This window comes from Thunnus maccoyii, chromosome 17 (assembly GCF_910596095.1).
Source record: "Thunnus maccoyii chromosome 17, fThuMac1.1, whole genome shotgun sequence".
NCBI lineage: Eukaryota > Metazoa > Chordata > Actinopteri > Scombriformes > Scombridae > Thunnus > Thunnus maccoyii.
Genome location: NC_056549.1, coordinates 23758660 through 23781085, shown reverse-complemented (window position 1 = coordinate 23781085; position 22426 = coordinate 23758660). Strand labels below are relative to the sequence as shown.

At 39.9% G+C, this 22426-nt stretch overlaps 1 protein-coding gene across 1 annotated transcript in view; it reads right to left on the bottom strand.

The window, feature by feature from the left end:
* The window catches only part of map3k5 (mitogen-activated protein kinase kinase kinase 5), a 72766-nt gene extending 54223 nt beyond the window's left edge, over positions 1–18543 (bottom strand). Inside the window, exons 1-2 of the mRNA XM_042390612.1 lie at positions 17253–18543; positions 3083–3222 (exon numbers count right to left, since the gene is read on the bottom strand). Coding sequence (XP_042246546.1) covers positions 3083–3222; positions 17253–17691 — 579 coding nt within the window. The 5' untranslated portion in view covers positions 17692–18543. The remainder of the gene's footprint in view (positions 1–3082; positions 3223–17252) is intronic.
* Positions 18544–22426: the final 3883 nt, after the last annotated feature.

The following is a 22426-nucleotide window of genomic DNA, read 5'->3' as shown; positions in this document are numbered from 1 at the left end:
CAAGCTGTAAACACCATATTGACATATTGTCACCTTATTAAGTTGTCATGGCTAACATGTTAGCCTATTTATACATCCAGGAGACAGTGAGCAACATTAGCATTCATTTGGTGTTGTGTTTCTGGCCACCTGACGTCCAATTTTCACTTTCTTTTTAGCTCTGGCTTGGTCTCTTCCAGCTCCTGAGGGAAATATCTGGCCTTTTAGCTGCTAAATGCTCCATGATATTCACCACCTCACTGCTAACTGTGTCTGTCTGTTGTTCAGTGCTAGGAAGGTAGCATACAGTGGGTTTATCAGAGCTTTTTCACTAAAAATGGCTGACCGCTGGTGTTGAAAACGCTGATGAAGTAGTGAGACTGAACCAAAAAGTTAAGTTGCAGGCTGTAAAATGGGAAAGTAAAATGAAAACGATAAGCTAAAAGACACTAAAATGCTTTGCAGAGGTGAGGAGGATGCAGAGTTGGGTGATAATTAGCTGTTGGTTTGTCACTACAAGCAACTTTTTCACATTACACATAGTTATTTGATCCATTGCTAACATACAAATATTGTTTAAATAAATAAAGTAAATAAACTATTTTGGGGTATTTTGGGGCAAGTATAAGTCTCAAGTCAAGATGCAAATTGAAATGGCTAAGTATTTGAAGATTTTCCTAAAATATTAACCTAGCAAAGAGAATTTCCTCTCAAAGTATAGGCTTATTAATTCCACATTCATGGGACAGTGTATGGCTATGCTAGGCTATGCTTTTATTTTATCTGGACTCTTACCAAGTCAAAACCTGAGAATTGATTGTCTTTGCTTTCAAGTCTCAAAACAAGCCAAGTTTTTAGAGTCTCAAGTCCTCATTTCTGTCTCTTAAATCTGACTCAAGTCTTTAGTTCTATATTATATCCATATTCGTTTTTTTTACTCCCTAATATTGGTACCAGCATTGGCCCAAAAAATCCAGTATTGGTCGGGTTCTAGTCAGAGTAGATCAACCCATCATCTAGGTTGTTTTCAGTGCGCAGAAGTGCTTACATTGCCCCATTGTCTTGAGACGACTGAGATGAATGTTTGAAACGACCCATCAGGGAGAAGAGATTCGGTCAGCTGGACTCAGAATATCTGCTCTGAAAGCTCCATGAAATGTGTTTGTTGACACAGAGAGGTGGATAGTTGGAAACAGATGAAAACGCAGGGTGCAGTGTTATCTCTGTGAGCTCCTCTGTCATTACTGGAACGTGGCCACTGGGCTGATTTGTTTTTGTTGTTATCAGTGGCTCGTGGTGGCCTCAGGGACAGCATGCCCTGCCTCATGTGTAACGCTGTCATGCTTATTCTACAAGCTGATTTGGGTATTAAATGCCACATACCATCCTAAGTGCATCTACTTAAGTGCAAGAGTTAAGGAATTTCAGGCTCTTGGCAGGGTCACAGTATGGTATTAGTCTGCTATGGATCAACAACACACCTACGAATGAGCTCTTTGGTAGCACAGCTGTCTGTTATGCTAGTGAGCCTGGATTCTTGGTTCAAGGCTGGGAACTCTCCGCCCCTTCACCAGAAGCTTTAGTTCCTGCTGGCATGACTGACACTTGGCAATATTTACTCCTATTGACCTATTGATCCAGCTCATATGTTTCAGTCCAGCTGGAGTCAGTGTGGTATTGAGTGTATTTGTATTCAGTGACAGTTGAAAGGCAAGTCAAACCACCTTCTGTTCTGCTTTTCTAGAGTGCACTTCTGAATTAGCTCCACTTGTCTCTCTGACACTAAAATCTATAGCTGACTACAGACTCATCATTTTGTAACTGCGGTATAAGCTGCCATGAAAGTCTTCTGTAACTACATATAGTTTGTAATATTGATACTCTCATGACGTGGTTTTATATCCGCCTGTTAACCCCTGACCTTCAGCTGTGCCTCGGTCTCCCAGAAAAATAAAGACAAGTTGATGTTGGCTCTAATGACAGGGTTTCCCCCAGGAAGTTGTTTTACAGAGATGATAAACCACTGAGACTCTGATGCATCTCATCTTGTGATACATTTGCTGTATGAAACAGTGCCTCTGACATTTTTTCTTAAAGGTCATGGTTTATTTAATAAAGGTGTATCATTTTTTTTATGATGTCAGGGTTATCACCATGGCTTAACACCTCCACAAAGAGTGCACAATCATCTACATTTGTACATGTTTAGAAATTGACTCTGTATCGTTAAATACAACTGTTCCTGATAAAATTAGGCAATTTATCAATTAGTTGATCGACAGAAAATTAATCGGCAACTGTTCTGATAATCGAATGATCATTTTAGTCATTTTTAAAGCAAAAATGCCGACATTTGGTTCCAGCTTTTGTTTAGATTTGATGGTTTTCTTTGACTTCTGTGATAGTAAACTGAATGGCTACGGTTTTGGACCGTTGGTTGGACAAAACAAGACATTTGAAGACATGAACTTGGGCTGTGGGAAGTTATAAAAGGCATTTTAACTGAAAAAATATTCTGCAGATTAGTGGATAATGAAAATAATTGTTAGTTGCAGCCCTAGATAAAATAGCAAAAATGTTCCAAAATGCACTGTCTTGCAATAATAAGCCTTTAGAAAAGATTAGATGAACCTGTTCATCATCTCATATCTTAATACCTTCATATAACTTTCCTCACACTTTATTAAAACCTGTTGAGAATTTTTTTTGTATTCCAGTGAATAAACAAATCAAAACCTGACTTATCAGAAGTTAAGAAGCACCACATACAGAAACTCAAAATCCCTCAAATGAAAAATAAACAACAAAGACAAAACAGTTGAAGTGCAGAAACAGCACTGAAGACTTTTTTTTTGTCATCCACAACTAAAGGAAGCCATCATTCACTTCCTTAACATATTTCCTAAATGCATCTCCTTCTACCAAATTATTGATGCATTTACACTGTGCGCCGCTCCCACCAAATTACATTTCTGTCAATCTCGTGTCCTAAATAGAGCCTTTAATCACCACCCTTGTGAACCACAGTGGTTGTTTGTTTCATGCGTTTAGTAAAGTGGTGAGGACAGGATTGTCCTGGATTCTGTTGGTGATGACGGCTTACCTGCAGGGACTGGACGGAGTCGGAGTTAGTGTCGCAGTACAGGATGATGTTGTTGGCCATGCTGAAACTCTCTCTGACTCCCAAGTGGTAGAAGAGCGAGGGCTGGCGGAAGGCGTCAGTCATCTCCACCACAGCTATGTCTGATGGTGAGAGGCAGGTAAAGGTGTTATTTTAGGTTTCAGGGTAGCTGTGACCACAACACGTGGCAGAGTTTGTGATTTTTTTCCTACTAAGCCCTCAACATACTTTGGTGCATTCAACACTTCTGTTATAACTGTATGCATATATCCTGTATCATTTTAAAAAATCCTATGCTTTTGAAGACCAGTAGTAATAAAGATAAATCATCTGGACAGAAGTTTTTGGACACCCTAATATTACACCCATGCCTGAAGCCATGGGTATCAATTTACTATGACAGAAACATCCATTCTCCTGGGAACATTTTCCACAAGATTTTAAAACCTGGCTGCAGGGAGTTGCTCCCATTCAGCAGCAAGAGCATAAGTGTGGTTGGCCTCTGATGTTTGGTAATTAGGCCTGCATGGCTCACTGTCAGGGTTTCAAATTCACCCCAAAGGAGTTAGATGAATTTGAGGTCAGAGCTTAGTAAAGGCCAGTCAAGTTCTTCTACACCACACTAAAACAACAACAACAAAAAACCCTAAATCATTTCTTATCTGACCTTGCTTTGTGCACACAGACAATGTCACATTGAAACAGTAAAGGGTTGTCTTCTCTTAATTGGAACTAAGGGGTCCGGACCAAAAGCACAGAAAGGTATATATAGTGTAAATTTTGATTCAGAAGATCTTTAAATTTGACAATTTTCAAGCCAAAAATGCTAAATATTACCCCTGAATGTAGTTACAGATTAGTTAGTTTTAGTTTCAAAAACCTTTTAGATCATGGGAGCCTAAAGCTCTTACCTGAAACTGAGGACAACAACAACAACGACACCAGCAATGTGTTGTCTGCTTAAGTAATAGTATTGCTGGAGTGCAATCTGTTCAGTATACATAAACCAGTGTAGTAAGGCTCAGATAATACAGTACAATCACATACTGATTATATGGACAACTGATGGATCAATTATAGTAAATCTTTTAAGCATTCATCAGATAAAAAGCTCTTTCTTGTGTTTTATATCATTGTGAACTTAACACCATTTACATGTTTTAACTGTAGGTCAGATAAAATAAGAAATCTGAAAACATTTCTTTGGGCATTGGGATCTGGTGAGGCCCATTTGTCATTATGAATGATCGATAAAAATGCTAATTTCTAACTAATTTTCAGTAATTACAACTGTCTAAATGAACATACAGTATAACAAATAGATAATATCATGTAAAACCTGCATGAGGTGAATGCCACTAATTGATGATATCTGGTTTTCTATGGAAGCATCTTCTGAATTGTGAGGATTTGTTGTTTTTTTTGGTTTTATATGATAGTAAACTGAATATCTTTGAGTTTTGTACTGTTGGTCTGACAAAACAAACTATTTGTGTGTATTTTTTACTGCATTTTCTGGGAAAAAAAAGACTAATTGACAAAATACTCAACAGATTTGTAGATAATGAAAACAATGTTTAGTTGCAGCCCTATCTGTATCTGTATCTCGGTGTTGAGTGGGTTCATATTATGTTCTCACATCTAATAAAACGCATTGCAAACTGAACAAAAGAGGAAATGCTTCACACTTCAAATAAAGCATTCTCGACATGCTTTGTTTAAATGCACCCCAAATAAAATGTCACACTTCACCAGTAATGACATGGTATATTAAAAATGTGTTTTGTATTCTGCCAGTAGCGTCAGGATCGGCTTCTTGTCACATTAAGAACAATGATCTTGAATTTCCTTAGACAAACCGCACAGAATTGGGGAACGTCACACTGTGATTTTGCCTGATTCAACAGCAGAGCATGCAAATGTTTTAGGAGAGCATTCAGATGTCGTGATTGCTTGCAATGCAACAGCGGAGATGAGTGCATGCCAGTATAACAGTAGACCTGCCAATATAGCTTTGACAGAAGGCTGCATAAAGAGCCAGAAGCAAAGAAAAATTAAGACCCCCTTTTAAACAGGCCCTGCCACCAGATCAGATGTGTTCACCTCTGTTGTTGCGCTCAATGAAATAACCTCAAACACCAGGCTGAGATAAGACAAATTGCAAAAAACAAGGGCAAAACATGCATAATGATGCCCTGATAATCCTGCTACACCTCCTACAGCTGAACCTGCTTCTCTTGACCAAAATTGATTCCCTCGCCTACTGCTCAAAGCAGAGGAGGCAAAATAATTCAATACTCTCTCACACTGTTTAGCTCTCAGCAGCACTCAGCCTGCTGCTGCAGGTTCCTCACGCCCAGCGGTGCCTCTGAGGGCGAGAGGGAGGGAGGGGAGAAAGGTAAGGGTGATGAGTAGCTCGGAGAGTCGAGAGCTGCATGAATTCAGTGGGGATTGTTCTGGTGTCTACTGGCTCCTCTTTATAGATCCTTCTCAGCCCTCTACTCTGTGCTTCCACCAGTTCCACGTGCACATTTCAGAGGAGGGGGGGGGGGGTCTGCTCAATATTATAACGGCAGCAGAATCTAAATGGCACTGGAGACTGTTCAAGTGTATATGGATTATTTCAGCAACTCAAAGTGTCTTTCGCTCCTGAGCTCGGAGCCAAACGGAGAGCATATATATGGACACAAAAGAAATCTATTTTAATGAGTGTGGGCTATTGAGAAATGTAAACAGTCATTCCCAACAGCCTTGAGCTATAAACAACACTGAGACAGTGTGAGCCATTTACACTACACATCCCCAAAGATTGCTGGTGTGAATGCAGACGCGCAGATGAACACAACTTTACAGTTCACCTTTGTGAATTTTTACTCGCAACTGACTGATATTTTCATTATTGATTACTCTGTACATTTGAGAATGCAGAATAATTCCTGACTTTGGCAACACATATCTGTGATTAAATATTTTAAACTCAAGGTTCATTTACTATTTTTTTTTCTGGGGCTGTATCTCACAGCCTAGAAGATAGATAAAGATGCTGCATACATGAAAAAAAAACATATTCGTATTGTCAGCAAAACTCAAGTTCTCTACAAATATGTACAACATATTTTAACAAGTTGCATATTTACTGCCACAGGAGTAACTGTCATGTCTTGTTTGGCATTGCTGATAGCTAGTTCTTTGTTTTTTTTTAAACCTTACGTTATTTCCCAATATACCACTATTATACTCTTCTCACAGGGCTGCAGCTTATTTCATATAATCTGTTTCAGCAGGACAAGAGACGAATAAAGTGTTTGCATGTGTAGGTATGTGCACTTACTTTTGCCAAATAACACTTCATATTTGTGAAAATGACAACACAGAGCAATGCTAAAAGCTCTGCAATTACACTGGTGAAAGCAGTGTTTACACAGGTCACTCAGAGGCCAGCTGTGTAAGCCTGCAGCTTTATTGTGAGGCCCCCTGCGTGACTATGAGTATGTATGAACAGGTACTGTAGGTAAATTAAGCACTTTTTATAATCAATTACATAACAGCTACTCATAAGATGTTGTAACCATGGAGACTCAGGGCCCTGTTTTAACCGTGCAAGTGCAACGACAAGCACAAGGTGGTAGGTCTTAGGTGCACGGACTGCGTGGGCATCTCCATGCATACCTGCTATTTTGGTTTATCTATGTGCCGCAGGCAACATGGAAAACAGCTGGGTGAAGGTGACTATAGATCAACAGGTGTGGTGATTATTAAATACTCTCTTAGACAGTCACATTACTGCTCTCATAGCTCTGAAACAGCTGAGCCAATCACAGTTAAACGTGATCATAACAGCTCAACAAACAGAAAGCTTTTCTTCAGGAAATGTTTGGGTGGTTCAAAGCGTCACAACATGAACACACATCACCATAAATCTGCAGCCAAAGACAGATGGAGTAGTTTTTTTTTCATCAGTTAGTTACTATGATAATGATCGAAAATAAAGAAATTGATTTGGTGAAGCCTTTTATATGATTATATCGGACTGACGCTATTTCAGCAATGATTTTAATGTATCTCACCTTGTACATGGTCACATAGTTCAGTAATTAATGTTACACAACAGCGTTTGCACTGCAATGTGTTTCAAAGATAAAACATAAGACGTTACTTTTACTAAAAAGAAAGTTGTAAAAGAGGCCTTGATGAGCCCTGCTAACCTGATGTCTCCTTCATAAAAAAGTAGAATATTGAGTTATAACCGACCAGTCTGATGTGTGTAGAGGTGTGTGTGCTTATACTGTAACAGCCTGGTGACATCAGGTGATTAAATGAAGGTAAACAGAGTGAACGGCCGTGCTCTGACATGCTCTCAGGGGCTGCGGATTTACATATCAGTACTGCTGCCTTCAGATGCTGCAGGGTTTTAATGAACTGAAGGAGAAGCTTTTCATACAGTATAAAGCAGCTGTGGACAGCAGATACTGTAAGAATCACCCACATTCACTTATAGATCAATACAGACGCTTTAACCACATTAAATGTTATTTTCTGTGCCGATTTTGGTTGGAGAGTGTTTCACTGAAATAAATTATTTATGATAGATGTGGTTCTGAGATGTCTGTTTTCAGTGCAATGTCTAATTTCCACCAAAATACAACAACTGTCTTTGTGCTACTTCATTTGAATGAACCTCCCACCTGAACACCCTGCACTCTGCGCTGGTCACCAAAACACCACACGGGCATGCAAAGTGAGTTTCAAGGTCAGCAAAATACCAAACTTTCAGAGCGGTGCTTGTGCTGGTCGTTACGCCTCCACGAAAATATGACCCATAGTGAGGAAACTGCTGAAAGTTATGTAAGTGACACCATCAATATGTGGCCACTGAGGTTTTTCCCTTTATCACTAATGGAGAAAGAGGGAATGAAGCTCGTGTTAGTGGAGCAGAGTGCAGTGAGAAGATTTCCCTGGAGCTTGGTCTGCACCGAGGACACAACAAGAGTGGAATTACTGTCTTCAAGTTCCACTGAAAAAAAAAATCCCACTCTCAAAAAGTCTTTTTAAAGGAACCTTAGAGAGAATAATGTCCAAATTTCCAGGAACAGCAGAGGTTGGTTGTTGTGTTGTGGCCGATGCATGATGATGTTCTACGGATGATGTTTCACTACTGTCAGGTTGAAGTGACATGCAGGATAAAAGAGTGCTACTATTACTAATAGTAACACTATCACTAAATATATAACACATTTTACTCATCACAGTATATTTGTTCCAAAGGACTTAAAAACAGCTCCGCATGACAACATCTTGGTTTTCCTGAATGAAGTGCATAAATTGAAGATGTTTTTCTGGGGAAAAGCTGGTTGTCTTCACCGTACATTAATTATGCAAACTTTTTAAGATGAAGCGTTTCATCAACTCGTCCTTGAAATATAAAAATTAAAGAAACTAGTGGTGCAGCAGTCGCAGGTAAAAACAAAGTGGTGCATGTTTGTCCCGCAGGGATACTCCATTACTCATGAGGGATGACATTTTTACTGCTGCTGTTTTGTTTCTTGACCATGCTAACTGTTTCGTTACCACACTTTCAATGAACAAAAGAAAGGGTAACAAGAAAATACAAACCAAAAATAAACACATAAATGGGGTGGGGTAGAGGGTGGGGTAGAGGGTGGGGGAGGCTTTAAACCAGACAAACATCTTGACGCACGTGTCACTGACAACTGAAAGCAGACTGGGAATTGTCTCTTGAAGTCAAACATCTATGATAAATTCCACATCGTGTAAGGTCAAAAAGCCACATAAAGTGTAAACAGCCAGTCGGGGCATTTTCCCAAAAAAATACAACCCTGGGAATGGAAGAAAAGCACCATACATGTCTCTCAACTGAGCCTTTCTTTCTACAAATACATCTCTTCTCCCAGTGGACAGTATGGGAAATACTAGACAATGGTTATTCAGTTTAGATGCCCTGCCCAGCAGAGATTAATGCCCTCTTTATTTTTAGACACAAATGTACTCAAAAGAAAACGACTCCAAGCCTTGAAAACACCATGATGCAGGAAACGAGACCAACCTGCCAGTCGCACCGCTCTCCTGGCAGACTGGTCCCTTTTTTTTTTTTTTTTTTTTACCTCTGCTCCACTTTGTTGCCTTTTCACACACACAGAGATATTTCACAAACTGCAGTGCCCCGGCCCCGAGGGGGAAAAGAGCTGAGAACAGAATGTCAATTCATCTACAGCTGACAAACACTGGGAGAAGCCCGTGCTGCTGTGCTGGCTGCCCTGACATGCCTTCTTGATTTACTTCCTGCTTGCTTAAAGCAGAATGCACTGAAACAAGAGGGAATTGTTGTTATGATAAGTAAACAATATTTCGACCTTATCTCGATTGCTTCATGTGATTGGATTAAGGAACAGTTGGGCTTTTTCTGCAAAATGCTACACTGAAATAAAGCGGCTTAAGGCAGAAATTACTGTACCTGTAACAGCCTGAAAATCACAAAGTGGTAGAGATAAGAGAAACAGAAACACCACATACCAGCATGGTTGATAAAAATCTCTGTACAGGGTTTCTTGGTATTTTTAACCAGTTCCTCCAAAATGTATTGTTACCGTTGTTTTAAAGATGTCACTGTAGAAGTTGCCTGCTGTGGTTTTGATGGATTAATGACCTTCAGTTAAGTATACTTAGAGTTAATATATGTAAATTTATATGCACAAACACCACAAAGTGAATGACCACATTATAGTAATCATTAGATGGAAGGAAATATGATTTGCAGTCGCTTCCCCAAAATAACCACCAGACTTTACATCATCTGTTAGAAAGTTTGGTTAAAGTCCCGAAGGGTGTGTGGCAGCCTACAGACGAGCATCTTAACACATTCTCTATAATGTGTAGCTTATATCGTAACATGAAACAGTTTTTCTGTTGCTTCCCCCCAAAAGATTTTTCACTTTCCCACAACCACCCATGCTTCACTTTCATCAAACATGCAGTTTTGCATCCACTTCACTCTGTGACCTTTGCAGTGGATGAGCAGGATCAAAGCACTGAAACAAACAAGACTAAAGCTGCATAACAGAAATGACTAATATATCATAATGCTGTTAACCAGAGCCCTATTGTGGTTATCGTTATTTTAATAGATAGTGTATTGTGCATGTAAACACCCAGACTTTACAAAGGCCAGAAATGCAGGAAATGGTATCACAGCCTCTCCTACAATCGTTTTCATGAATTCACAACTGAATATAAGTCACTACTCTTATTTGTTTGTTTTTTTGCACATGACAGCTCCAGATTTACTTTCTCCAGCTGATACAACAGAATTATGGTACTGATCTTTGTGGTAGGTAGAGCCACTCACTGGCACCTTATCATCATACCATCATTGGCTTGAGTTAGCTCTCTCACCCTCCACTGGTTTCTAGAGACGCTGGCTGCTGGCTCCTGCTACCTTTCACCTAAAATGAACCTCTGATAAGGGGTTGAAAGGGAGCTTTGATTCACCGCTTCTGCTCCAACTCTTGTCGTTTTTCTGAGGAGCTTCTTACCCTAGGGTTTATTTAAGTCTATACTCTGCTTACAACATGTTCAGCTTATATGTAGAATACGCTCTCACAATAACTGACAACTTGATGATGAAATACTACATTTAGGGATGTTGGGGATTGCTGTTATTAATCTTAAGTGTTAGTGTTATTAATGTGACATGTAAAGATGTCAAAACAAAAGCCTTGAGTGACAGACAGTGAGTTTAAGAGATTTACCGCTGACTTATTTCAGTTGTAATGTGGATTTCCCAACAATAATGAATGGCTTGCTTCCGATTTTTGACTCCACTCTATACTTCCTGTTGAGAAATAGAGTGAAAAACATGCACTTGTGAGTCTGACTGCAGCCTACCTCTCCCACTGAGGTGAGGGGGATTTTCCCTAGACGCTGGTGAGAAGCCTGTGGGATAATTCCTTTTGACCTTGTGCTCTTTAACCTCTGACGAGCAGCCAAACATACAGAGTAAACAGGAGGGAGAATAAACAACTTAACAGAGGGCCAGCTGATGGGATTTCAGAGCCGCGGCCTCCCAGTCGGGAAGCTGAGTGTGCAATCTTATGCTGGTGAATCCCGAGACACTCCCAATGAGGCACTGTAAGCTGACTAAGCAATGTTGACACTGGACATAGTGGGACCTCACCCACTGTGCAAGGATTACATCTGTGTCCTCTTTGGGTCTACTGTTCAGATTGTATGAGTTTCACTTAGAAAAGATTTCAAACTAAAGCCACACCATTGAAGATACATTACTATTTAAATCTAATATTGAGGTAATGGTACAAATGTAGCCTTTTTTGGTAAATTCACAAAATTTATATTCTTTTGCAAGACTTAACAGCTCCATGTTGTTTTCATACTGAGAGCTGTCCGGTAAAGGCCAGTACATTTCAGTGGTATCACCACAATCTGTGGATTCACTCGAAGGGGCAACTTCAATCTGTGTGAATTGTTCTAGTCAAGTTCAACTTTGGTGAACTCAAACATGTATATTAGCACTGTTGACCAATAAGCCTTCCTGACAGTGTGGACCTCTGGGAAAAACAGAACCACCCAGAGTCCAACCAGTGTTGCCAAATGAGTGACTTTCTCACTAGATTTGGCAACTTTTAAGACCTTGTCAGCAACATTTTATGGGCAAACCAATCATCAGCCAGACAGAGACGTGAATGTGCGTACTTAACAACCAATCAATACCCATTGTTTGACTTTAACGTCTTCTCCTTTGTTTTTTTTAATGCACAGTTTACAATAGTGAGTTTTTTCCAGTATTTCTTTACTTTCATTATATATGTGGTTATGTCATGAGTCACCGATATGCAAATTAGCACATGATGTCATCTAGCGACATCTAGCAACTGTTCGAGCAGGCTTTAGCTACACTGTTTCATTTAATTATCAAGACAAAATACAAAACATTCTCTAATTTCCAGCATCTCAAATGTAACTGTAACTTTTGATATCAGTGTTATTTGAACATTTTTGGATTTTGGACTTTAATCACACTATGGAAACTTGGGGGTATTTTGCACCATGTTATGACACTTTATGGGCTTTACAATTGACTGATTGATTTAATACTGATTTAATTGAATTGCTTAGAGGTTTCTCAGCAGTGGTAGGGAGAAGAAAACACTAATTAACTTTCACCAGCAGTACTTTCCCAGTCAGTCTGAGGATTCAAACCATTTCAAATCGGCCTCCACAATGATGGAAATTTAATGTCTGAACAGTTGAAGGCCACTGCAGACATTTACAGATATGAGGTATCTGTGAAAAAATGTGTTTACGTTGCATTTTCTTGATGTAGCGGCTAGTGTGCTTTCGAAATCTTTCAGATTCACATCAGAGCTCAAGAATGTGCTCCTCTCAGCCTTCCCAATATTACAACAAAAAGTAGAAACACAAGTGGACTGCCTAAAAGCAATTTGTGGTCTGTATCTGTGTTGCCGGCAGAGCGGTTAGTGGTGGAGTTGAGCTCTCAGCACAAAACAAGAGGTAAGCAAACACTCAGGCTGCAGGAAAGCGGCTTTCAAAGTGCTGAGATTGTTCAAAAAGCCATTGTGCTTCCTTTAAATTACACAGTAATTCAGCATAACCATCAACTGGAGTGATAAAGCTCTGCATACCACAGTTATGACCCAACACCCAAACCTGCCAACACAGGTGGGACAGCAAAAGTCTATACAATCCCTGGTAAATACTAAATTCAGCTGCTGCATTTTTGCAAAGGGAATTCAGCCCCTGTAGAGAATCTCTGCCATATAAAATTACATGCATTGAGTAAAAATCATTCATTTTTATATGTTAGCAACCATTTCATCAGGTATTTCTTTTTCATATTTCAGTAGAAAGAAATCATTTGTTGGTTGAACATGTAGAAGCAACAGAGTGTCAATTTTCTTACCACTGTCTTTTTCAGTCTAATATTAACTTCTTCATAGCTGTTTCCTGTTCAGGAAGAAGGTTTATTTTGACCTAATCTCTCTCTGACGTCTTCTCAGTGTTGTTTTTCACTCGACACAGGAGTTGCATTAGTGTTGGCTGGGGGCAGTTAGCTCTGCAATTATCATGTCAGTCGAACTAACGTCATTTGAAACATCCATTACACCCTTTTCGTTGTCTCTGTACACCTTACTTCAAGTCAACTCATTGTCTCGAGCATGAGAGGCTTAATGATAAACTTATTCTAAAACCTATAAGGTGAAAAACATCTATGAAGCAATTTGGGCTGCGACTGATGACTATTTTCATTATTGATTAATCAGAAAAAAATAGTGAAAAATGCCTGCTATAATTTCTTAGAGCCCAAAATGACTTCTTCAAATGACATGTTTTGTCCAAAATCCAAAGATATTCAGTTTACTATCATTTATGACATAAAAAGCTTCAAATCTTCACTTCTGAGAAGCTGCAACCAGCAAATTTTTTGGCATTTTTCCTTTAAAAAAAATGACAATTTACAAAAATGATTACTTGATAATCAAAATTGTTGCTAATTAATCTTCTACCAATCCATTAATTGACTTATCGTTGCAAGTCTAGAAGAAATACTTCCAGTGTAAGTTCTTCCTTTGATTTATTTTATTTCAATCAGTCGATTTACAACTTTTATCTACATTTGCGCCATATTTGTTTGGATTCTTTAAAAATATATTGCTAGATTTTGACTCTGTCACCATTTGATGAAATTCCCATTTTTACTTCCACCTATAAAGTCTCTCTCAGAGTAAGAGGAACAACACACGTTTAGAGGCGGATGATGATTCAAAGATCTGGAATAAAACTTGTGAGGAAAAAATATGGTCGGTCATTCTTGTTGGCAACAGTTTACGTCTCTGTCCAACATTTCCTGTGTATCATGTCCTGAAGGCTCGACAGTCAGCGCCTGCCATTTCCCAGCCCCATGTTCTCATTGTCCACAGTATCATGTAGGCGAGGACAGTTAGGATAGTTGTGAACAGCTTCTTCATTGTATTTGAATCTAACAAACCATTTTTCCAAATAACAGGGACCCAACAAGCTGCCGTCTGGCTCTGAGCTCATTGTTTAAAGGTTTTTGTTGTCTGGCCTTCATCGCTGGTACACACTTGTGCAGGAAGGGGATCAGGCAGTGTGTGTTTGAACAGATACAGCGTATTTCTAGGAAAATGCCTCTGACCTCCCATGTGAATTATGAGAAAATTCCACAGTAGTTCAGAGGAAGAGAAGCAAATGAAAAAAAAGAGAACTTGATGTGTTTGTATAACTAATAATGTGATGTTGTGATAAGAAACAAGCCTGCTGTGCGCTGAGTAGACTACACAGCTGCCTGGTTTCACAATTATCATGACGGGCTCTGATGGCTTGATGCGGGTAAAACTTGTTTGACTTACTGCATTTTAAAGTACTATTATCAGCCTATTTCTTGATTCAGCTCTAATAAGAGGAATTTTGAATTTGCTTTTACTCTACCATAACTACATCTTCAACCGACTTTTGAATTTAGGACATAAATGATAATCACTTCATCATCATCACAGAGTTGTGAAGTGAGTGAAGTTATTAGGTGCCACTAATTCTGGAAGTAGAAGTCTAGGGGTGCAACCAACAATTATTTTCATTATCGATTAGTAGATTAGTCATTTGGTCAATAAAATATCAGAAAATGGTGAAAAGGGTCGAGTGTCTAGTTTCCCAAAGCCCAAGATACAACCTAAAGCTGTGTTCAGACAGATTGCAAAGTGAATTTTGGCCTTGCGTTAATCGCGTGAGTTTGACCGTGGGATGATTTGTGTTTATTCGCTCCAAACAGCCAAAATACACTACTGTACATTAACTGTAGGCTAGCTAGCAACAGAAGGCTCCGACTGTATCTGTGAGAGTGTTTCTGTGTGTTTATGTTTGGTTCAGCCTCTGAATGAACTCATAACTCACCAGGGACTCTGGTTCTTTCTGATATTTCCCTCCAGTCTCTCTCCCTTTTCCCAACTCCTCTCTGTATGTTCATGAAGTACAGTCATAAAGGACTTTTTTCAGTTGAAACATTTTCAACTCACTCAAACACATATTTGTGTCAATTCACTTGCCTAGGGTGAATTTGAACCTGCTTTCATCTTTGCATTGACTTCGTATGTAATCGTGCTGTGTGAATAATTCTTTCTTCTTTTCTTTATTTATCATACTAACGTTTCAGTCCCTCTGGACCTTCATCAAAAGTATTTTAAAGGTGCAAGGTGCACTATGTAACATTTGGCCACCTGCACCAAACAAATAGGGGGCAGCATATCACCAGAAATAGTCCGCCCCCACCACCCACCCTTCCTCTTCCTCCCAAACGCATCACCCCTCATCATCAATCATATCAAAATGCTATGGAGACATTAGAGCCAGCGGTAATTTACCAAAGAGTTGCACAGATCAGTTCGTTGGATCATGCAGCTGAGATCCACCCAGTGGTTGCAGCAGTGCATCTCCCGACAACAGCAGCGCTAATTTCCAAATAGGCGTTATCTGGATAAACTGATCACATACTGGGACTCTAAATGGTTACTTTCTCCCCTGAAAAAATATTAAAACTCAATTAAGTGAAATATTAGCAGTGAAACAGCCTGGCTCAGAATCTCCGCCAGTGCTGGCCAGTTGCTTGGGGAACCAAATTTTTTTCCTAGGATGATGAAACCATGACCCGCCCTACTCTGCCTCTGACTGGCTAGTACTCATTGTCTTTGTTGGTTGGGTTGGTTACGTTTAGGCATGAGGAATGAGATTGGTTAAGGTAAGAACATCAGGGTAAGCCGATCAGACGCAGAGTAGGACGGGTCATGACTTTGCCATCCTAGGAAAAAAAATATCGCACTCAGGGCAGCAATACTTCTTCATCTTCTCATGTTGGACTGAGGGCAGACTGGATGCTACAGTGACTCACTATTGCCCCTGAGGTACAATGTGGTATTACAAGACAGGACAGGACAGGGCTAGCTGGTTAGCACGCAAACTTCAGTAGATATCTCTGAAACACAATACATAGATGTCTTTGAAATAATGGCAAAATTGTTATTTCTTTACATTCTCTTGATTATTGCAGTTAATTTTTTAATGTTTTAAACTAAAATTCTAGCCAAATTTACATAGTGCACCTTTAAAGTGTTGTTTTTTCAGACCATAATCATTTTTGCTATAATATTGTTGCTGCAATATCTGCTGAACAATCCTGACACCAAATATCTCAGAGAAATGCAAACATCAGCTGCTGTTAGTGGCTCCTCAACACGTTGGCCAGCTCTGTGCATTACAGCTGTTTTTTATTTAACCAAAATCTCTGAAGGGTCTGCTTTCCAAAGAGAGTTTTTTTTTCAGTGTTTATAACGTAACTGAACATTTCCATCAGGATTATAAGCCAACTACTACAAATACAGTACGAATAAGAGGGGGAAAGTACTTTCAGTCAGTCAGAGGGTTCAAGTTCGTTCCTCTCCTTGCAGATTCCAGTGGAAAGTCCAGCCTCATGGCTCAACCCACGACACTCCGGCACAATACTGGAGGCGCACAATGGAAGGGGGAAACTATGCGTGGGGGGAAAGTATAACAATCAACCCCACATTTGTGGAGCAAATTATACAACCCCAATGATGCTTATGGCTCAGGGAATTCCAGCTTTTACTAACAAACTACAGCGTGGAAATAACAAAGCTGCAGTCTCAAGCCCTGACATGCAAAGCTGAGTGTTGTGTTTAGGGAGCCCAGAGCAACCTGTCCTGCAGGCAAACAGTTTCCAAGAATGAGGTGATGCCGCAAAGCCGTGACCTTTGACCCCCTGCAACTAGTGTGTGACAAAGTGCTGCATTCCAGTGCCATGCCATCATGAAGTAATCGCACTTCAGGGGTGACTGACTTGCACTAAACACTATTGATCTTATAGTTTAATCATTATAATGGAGAGCAAAGATTAAGTTAAACCCTATGAAATGCATTTAGAGGATTGATTTAAAACAGGCAGCGTTTAGGATCAAGATTTCCAACAGGTTGACACTTTGGCAAAATGACATCGTGCTAGTCATGGCTTGACAGAAGCAGCTTTGGATGCATTTGTGAGGGTTTTAAAGGCTTCCTTCACTTGACTCACCTGCGTTGTAGAAGCTGTCTAGCACCGTGGTCTCCCCAAAGTCCAGTTTCCCAAAGTTCACCGTCTCCAGCTTGCTGCCCACCGTATCACAAGCGTCCTTCAGACACTGCAGGGCCACGCTCTCCGCGTTATTCTGCTGGCTCGCCTCGCCATTCACCACATAAGCTACCGTCACCGGCCTGTTTTTACATGACTTCCCCGTGGACAGCAAGCCACCGCCGTCCATCGGGCAGCTCCCGGCGGTCGGGCTGAGCCCCCCGCCTCCGAGCACCGAGTCCTGCCAGAAAGTCCCGGCTGCTGGGATAACAGAGGTGCCACCGCCACCTCCACAACCACCGCCGCCGCTGCTGGTGGTGCTTTCACCGCCGAGGCTCTCTCTGCCAGGACAAGCACCAAAGCAAGGCACCTGTAAAGAGATGCCGTCCTGGTCTTGACTCATTTTGTTTCAAGTGTCACTCACTGTCTTCAAGTGTGGGTTGTGATGAGAGGTCTCCACCAGAGCTCCATGGAGAGCCAGCGTTACGCACGGCGGTTACCCATGGAGCCTCTGCACAAGCACGACGTGCAACCTCGCTCCGTTTCAACACAGGTAAACAGTCTGCAAGAGGCGATGGTGCAGCTCCACATCATGCTGCATGTTTGCTGTCGATTGCAAGCTTAGGATAAACCCGATAACGCTGATGGACAATACACGGTGGCCGAAGTCACGACACTGTTCCGAATGCAAATGAAAAAACACACACACAGGAGGAAAAGCCACCAAATCCGCACATTCCTTCTCAGCTCTCACAACAAATCCACATACTTCCCAAAGTTGTGCAAGACCGCCGGTGTCAGAGGAGCAACGCCCGCAGGAATCGGGAATGTCACCGAGTGGAAGTTAAGCGCAGTTAAAGTCTCGATTCAGTAGCACGACTTGACATCTCTGTAAGGAGAAAGTACACTGAACACGCACCGAAGCTGTTTTCATATGCAGTCAGACCCTGCCCTGTTTCCACTCTTATCTCCCAGTCCAGACTCACGCACTGGGCGGAGAGACAACAAAGGCAGTCTGGGGAAAGCTGGGCGGAGACATGATGACCATATGTGGAGCTCTGAAAAGGAGCAGTTCACTACAAACAGTACGACCAAAAAACTAATTCAGCCATATTTCATGTCATAATTCAACACGTCCAGACTGGTCTGCTATCAATTAGTCGAAATTAAAAAACGTTAGGTCTCAAATTTATCATCTGATATAATAAACACGTTGGCAAGGAAAGTAAGGAAACTTTCAAGCCCCCTTTCAAAACATTAATCTCCATAATGATTGCAGAGTTTTTTGTTCGGGGCAGTGAGCTGGAAGCGTGTCATAATGTTGCAAACTAATTGCATTGCTTGGTCTATTAATCTTATGTGATCCAAATGGATTAGCAAGTAAATTTGGACGGAGATAATCATTATTTGGCTGCTAGCCAGTCAACATGCTTCTAGACAGTAGATTCTGGTTGTTTAATTCTCTTTGACAAATGTTGGAGTTCACTGCTTATCTAATCAACACATAAAGAAGCTGTTGCCCTCTACATGAATTATTTACGTCTAACCAAACATGCCCTTTGTTTCCCGTCATGAGGAGGACCTCTTGTGGTAAGATCTTCATATTACAGCTGCATGAAGGGTGAAAACAAGAATAAATTGATATATGCTGTATAGGGGAATATATCAAATTGTATTCTCTCTTGGTGTCTTTATATACAAAAATATTCTAAACATACAGCACATAGTGTGTAGTTTCATCTGGTGCACAAGCCTTTATCAAGAAATTTCACAACACATTTATGGGGAGGTGTCATTTTGTGTGTGCTAATTTCAAGTAAGACCAGTTCTACTAGGAGGCAATCTTTTTCCATCTTTCATTGCTGGAAGTGGTCCAGCATTACTGAGGCAATAGCTGTAATTTGAACAGATCTACACTATACCTGTAGCTGTGTGAGGGCATAGAAAATCATTTTAATTGGATCATGTATGTTTTCAGTGCTCTTGGAGAAACCACATGGGAACCTGAGTAGGATATGATTCTTTCAGATCTATGAAAAATCTCAGACTGTGATCACAAATATCACATTGAATATAAATCCCTGCTTTAGTGTGGTGAGGACTGACTAAGATCTGCAGTTTTGTTTGATACCACAGGCATTGAATATGAAATTAACAGTCATCTTTTTTCTCATATACATGTAGTTTCCCCTCATGCATGTTGTAAATACCTGTGTGTTACTGTAAAAACATTTTGATAATAAAAAAAAAACATGAAATATTAAAATAATTTTCAAAACACCTGTCTTTACTGGCTGTAGTGCCACCTTGCTGCAGTGTGGCACCTTTGCCAGACTACAGATTTAAGCCATCAGTTACAATAGCAGTTAATAACTTTAAGCAGGCAGTCACTTAAGGTTTCGAGATACAAAAATATAACTCCGGTGGGTTCGTTTTTTTACATTTTGAAAGAGAGAATAGGTCTGTGTGGACCCTGTGTTCCACCAGGGAAGATTGTGGAACTGAGAGCAGAATTAAAATTTCTTTTCTTGTTCGAAAAACCTCAATTTAACCCTGTTAATTACATCACCACTGACATACACAATTACAAATGACATACAGAACCATAATGAAGTCTAAAAACATCAGAAAAAAGCAGTATATGTATGATGTCTATGCTTTTTTTTAAAAAATTTAAATATTCAAATATAACCTTTTTAAAGTTTGAATGAGACCTCTAGCTTAAATGATACATTCATAATTTTTCAAGTCTGTATTAAAACAACAGTCAGGTGCTCATATGAACAGTGAAAGAGGTTTTCCTCACTGTAATCATTCCTCCTGTTCATACCGGCTATTAAAAAATCCCTTTCAAATGTACTTTCAATGTAAGTGATGGAGGCCAAAATCACAGTGTGTCCACACAGTCATTTTGTGCAAAAATGCATTTAGAAGTTGATGTGAAGCTTATACGATACTTCAGCAGTCTGAGTTAGTCATATCAAGTGGATATCTCACACATTTACAGTCTTTTTAGAATCAAATTCCCTCTTTGTGTTTCCTCTAACAGTGTTTCCCTGTTGAGCTGCAGTGGAAGTATAGTAACAAAAAGAGGGACTTTGGCACTAAAAAGACTGTAAAGTTGAAAGATATCTACTTGATTTGACTCATTTGGACTGAAACTTAATGTTAGTTTCAGATGAACTTTTAAATACATTTTTGCACAGAAGGAGGACTGTGGATTTTGTCCACTACCACTTAAGTGCATTATGAAGGATCTTGTAATGGTCAGTATGAACAGGAGGAATGATTACAGCAAGAAAAGCCTGTTTCAATGTTCATTTGGGCTCCTGACTGTTTTTATAAGACAGACTTGAAAAATTGGAGACCTGTCCTTAAAAATACGTAGACGTTTTGGAAGTGCAAAAATCGGTTTAACCCAGTTGGAAAATTATACTTCCATATCCCAACAAGAAAAAAAGAAGTTAAATATATAGTTATTAAAGCCAAAAAATCATAAGTAGCATGTCTTAAAGGAGCTGCATATTTTAAATGATTAAGATTGAAGATTTTTCTTAATACTTTGTCCACTGGGTGACATTGGCGTTAAAGCTGGAGTGCAGGACTTTTGTCTTCCCCTTCTGGCAGTGAGAGTCATTACAAAAACACTGTTGACGTGTGTACGTCATAGTGTCCACTGTAGCCTACCCCGTTACTACTGTTGTGGCTGTAAAATTGTGGATAAATTGTTTTCAGGGTCACACAACCCCTACAAAATGATTTGTTTCACTATCAGAATTTGATCCATTCGGTCCGATAACATTTGGAAAATCTAGAAGAGTCACACGATTAAATTATTTTATGCCCATTCAAGTTAGCGGAGAGCTAACAGGAAGTTACCCAGCTAGGCTGGCGGAAGTCTGCATTCATCTGGCCAATGTGGGAATGCCAAACCTGACACCAGATTAAAAACTCCATATACTGTGAAATACAGAGATATTTACCTGGTAGTGATAGGCTTAATCAACACTGTGTGAGCTCATTTGGCAAAAGCTTGAATGTAACAGACATTCATTATATGTAAAAGTTCTGCACTGCAGGTTTAAATTTGATATTTTAAGTCATATTTTTCTCTTTGTTGCTTTAATTGAATATTACTAGTGGCATATTAACTCAGTTTGACAATTATTTGCGGTAAAAGAGGGAAAATGTCTCAGCTATAGTGTCAAATTAACTCATTTTAATAATGAATGATTAATAGTGCAAACTAGTGACATTCTCATCAGCTCAGTTTTCATACCCTTGAGGAAGGCACTCACCTCTCTGCTGCTGTACTGGAACTGCTCAGTGGCAACAAGCAGACTGGACACACACACATAAAAGTGTTCCAGAACAATTTTAATTTTAAGTCAAAACATCCTCTGATTGAATGAAAGTTAAAAAAAAAAGACAATAAATTGATACATATAGCAGAGTGCCTTTTCACTTTTCTGCCACTAGATGTCCCACATTAACCACACATTCATCGATTAATTTTTCAGTCAATAGCTCCCAGAGAAAATGCTGCCAAACCAAACACATCCACAGGGCTGTGTTATTCCTCTGTCTTTAAACACATCTGGCTCTTCTTCATCATGTAGCTGTGGGCCAATTACAGATCACACCCAACTGTTTATGCATCACACTCACATCAAGAGGTGTGAATGCTGAGGTTAGATTACTGTAAATCAAATTATAAGGTATTGAATACAATGAACATTTTACTCATTCATTTCTCTCTTTATTCTTGCTCTTTATCTCTCTTTCTCTCATTCATTCACATGCACACACAAACCTCCATGTGTCTGACATACACTGATGAAAGAAAGAAATGCAACGCTCGCTGACAGATTGAGAATTTAACCATTATTGTATTAATAAAAAAAATAAGACACCAGAACAATAGGAAAACAAAAAAAATACGACAATAAAAGGAAAACACCATCTATAACCACTAACAGTCGTCTTGCCTCTTCCAGCTGACGCTGCTCAACACATCTGGCACACAGAGCTGCTGAGCTGCTGATCCTCTGCATCCTGCAGATGAGCAGAAAGTTTCTGCACACTGGCAGACAGGCAGAGTTTCTCCTGATGCTGTGACACAGAGCTCCTCATATTTA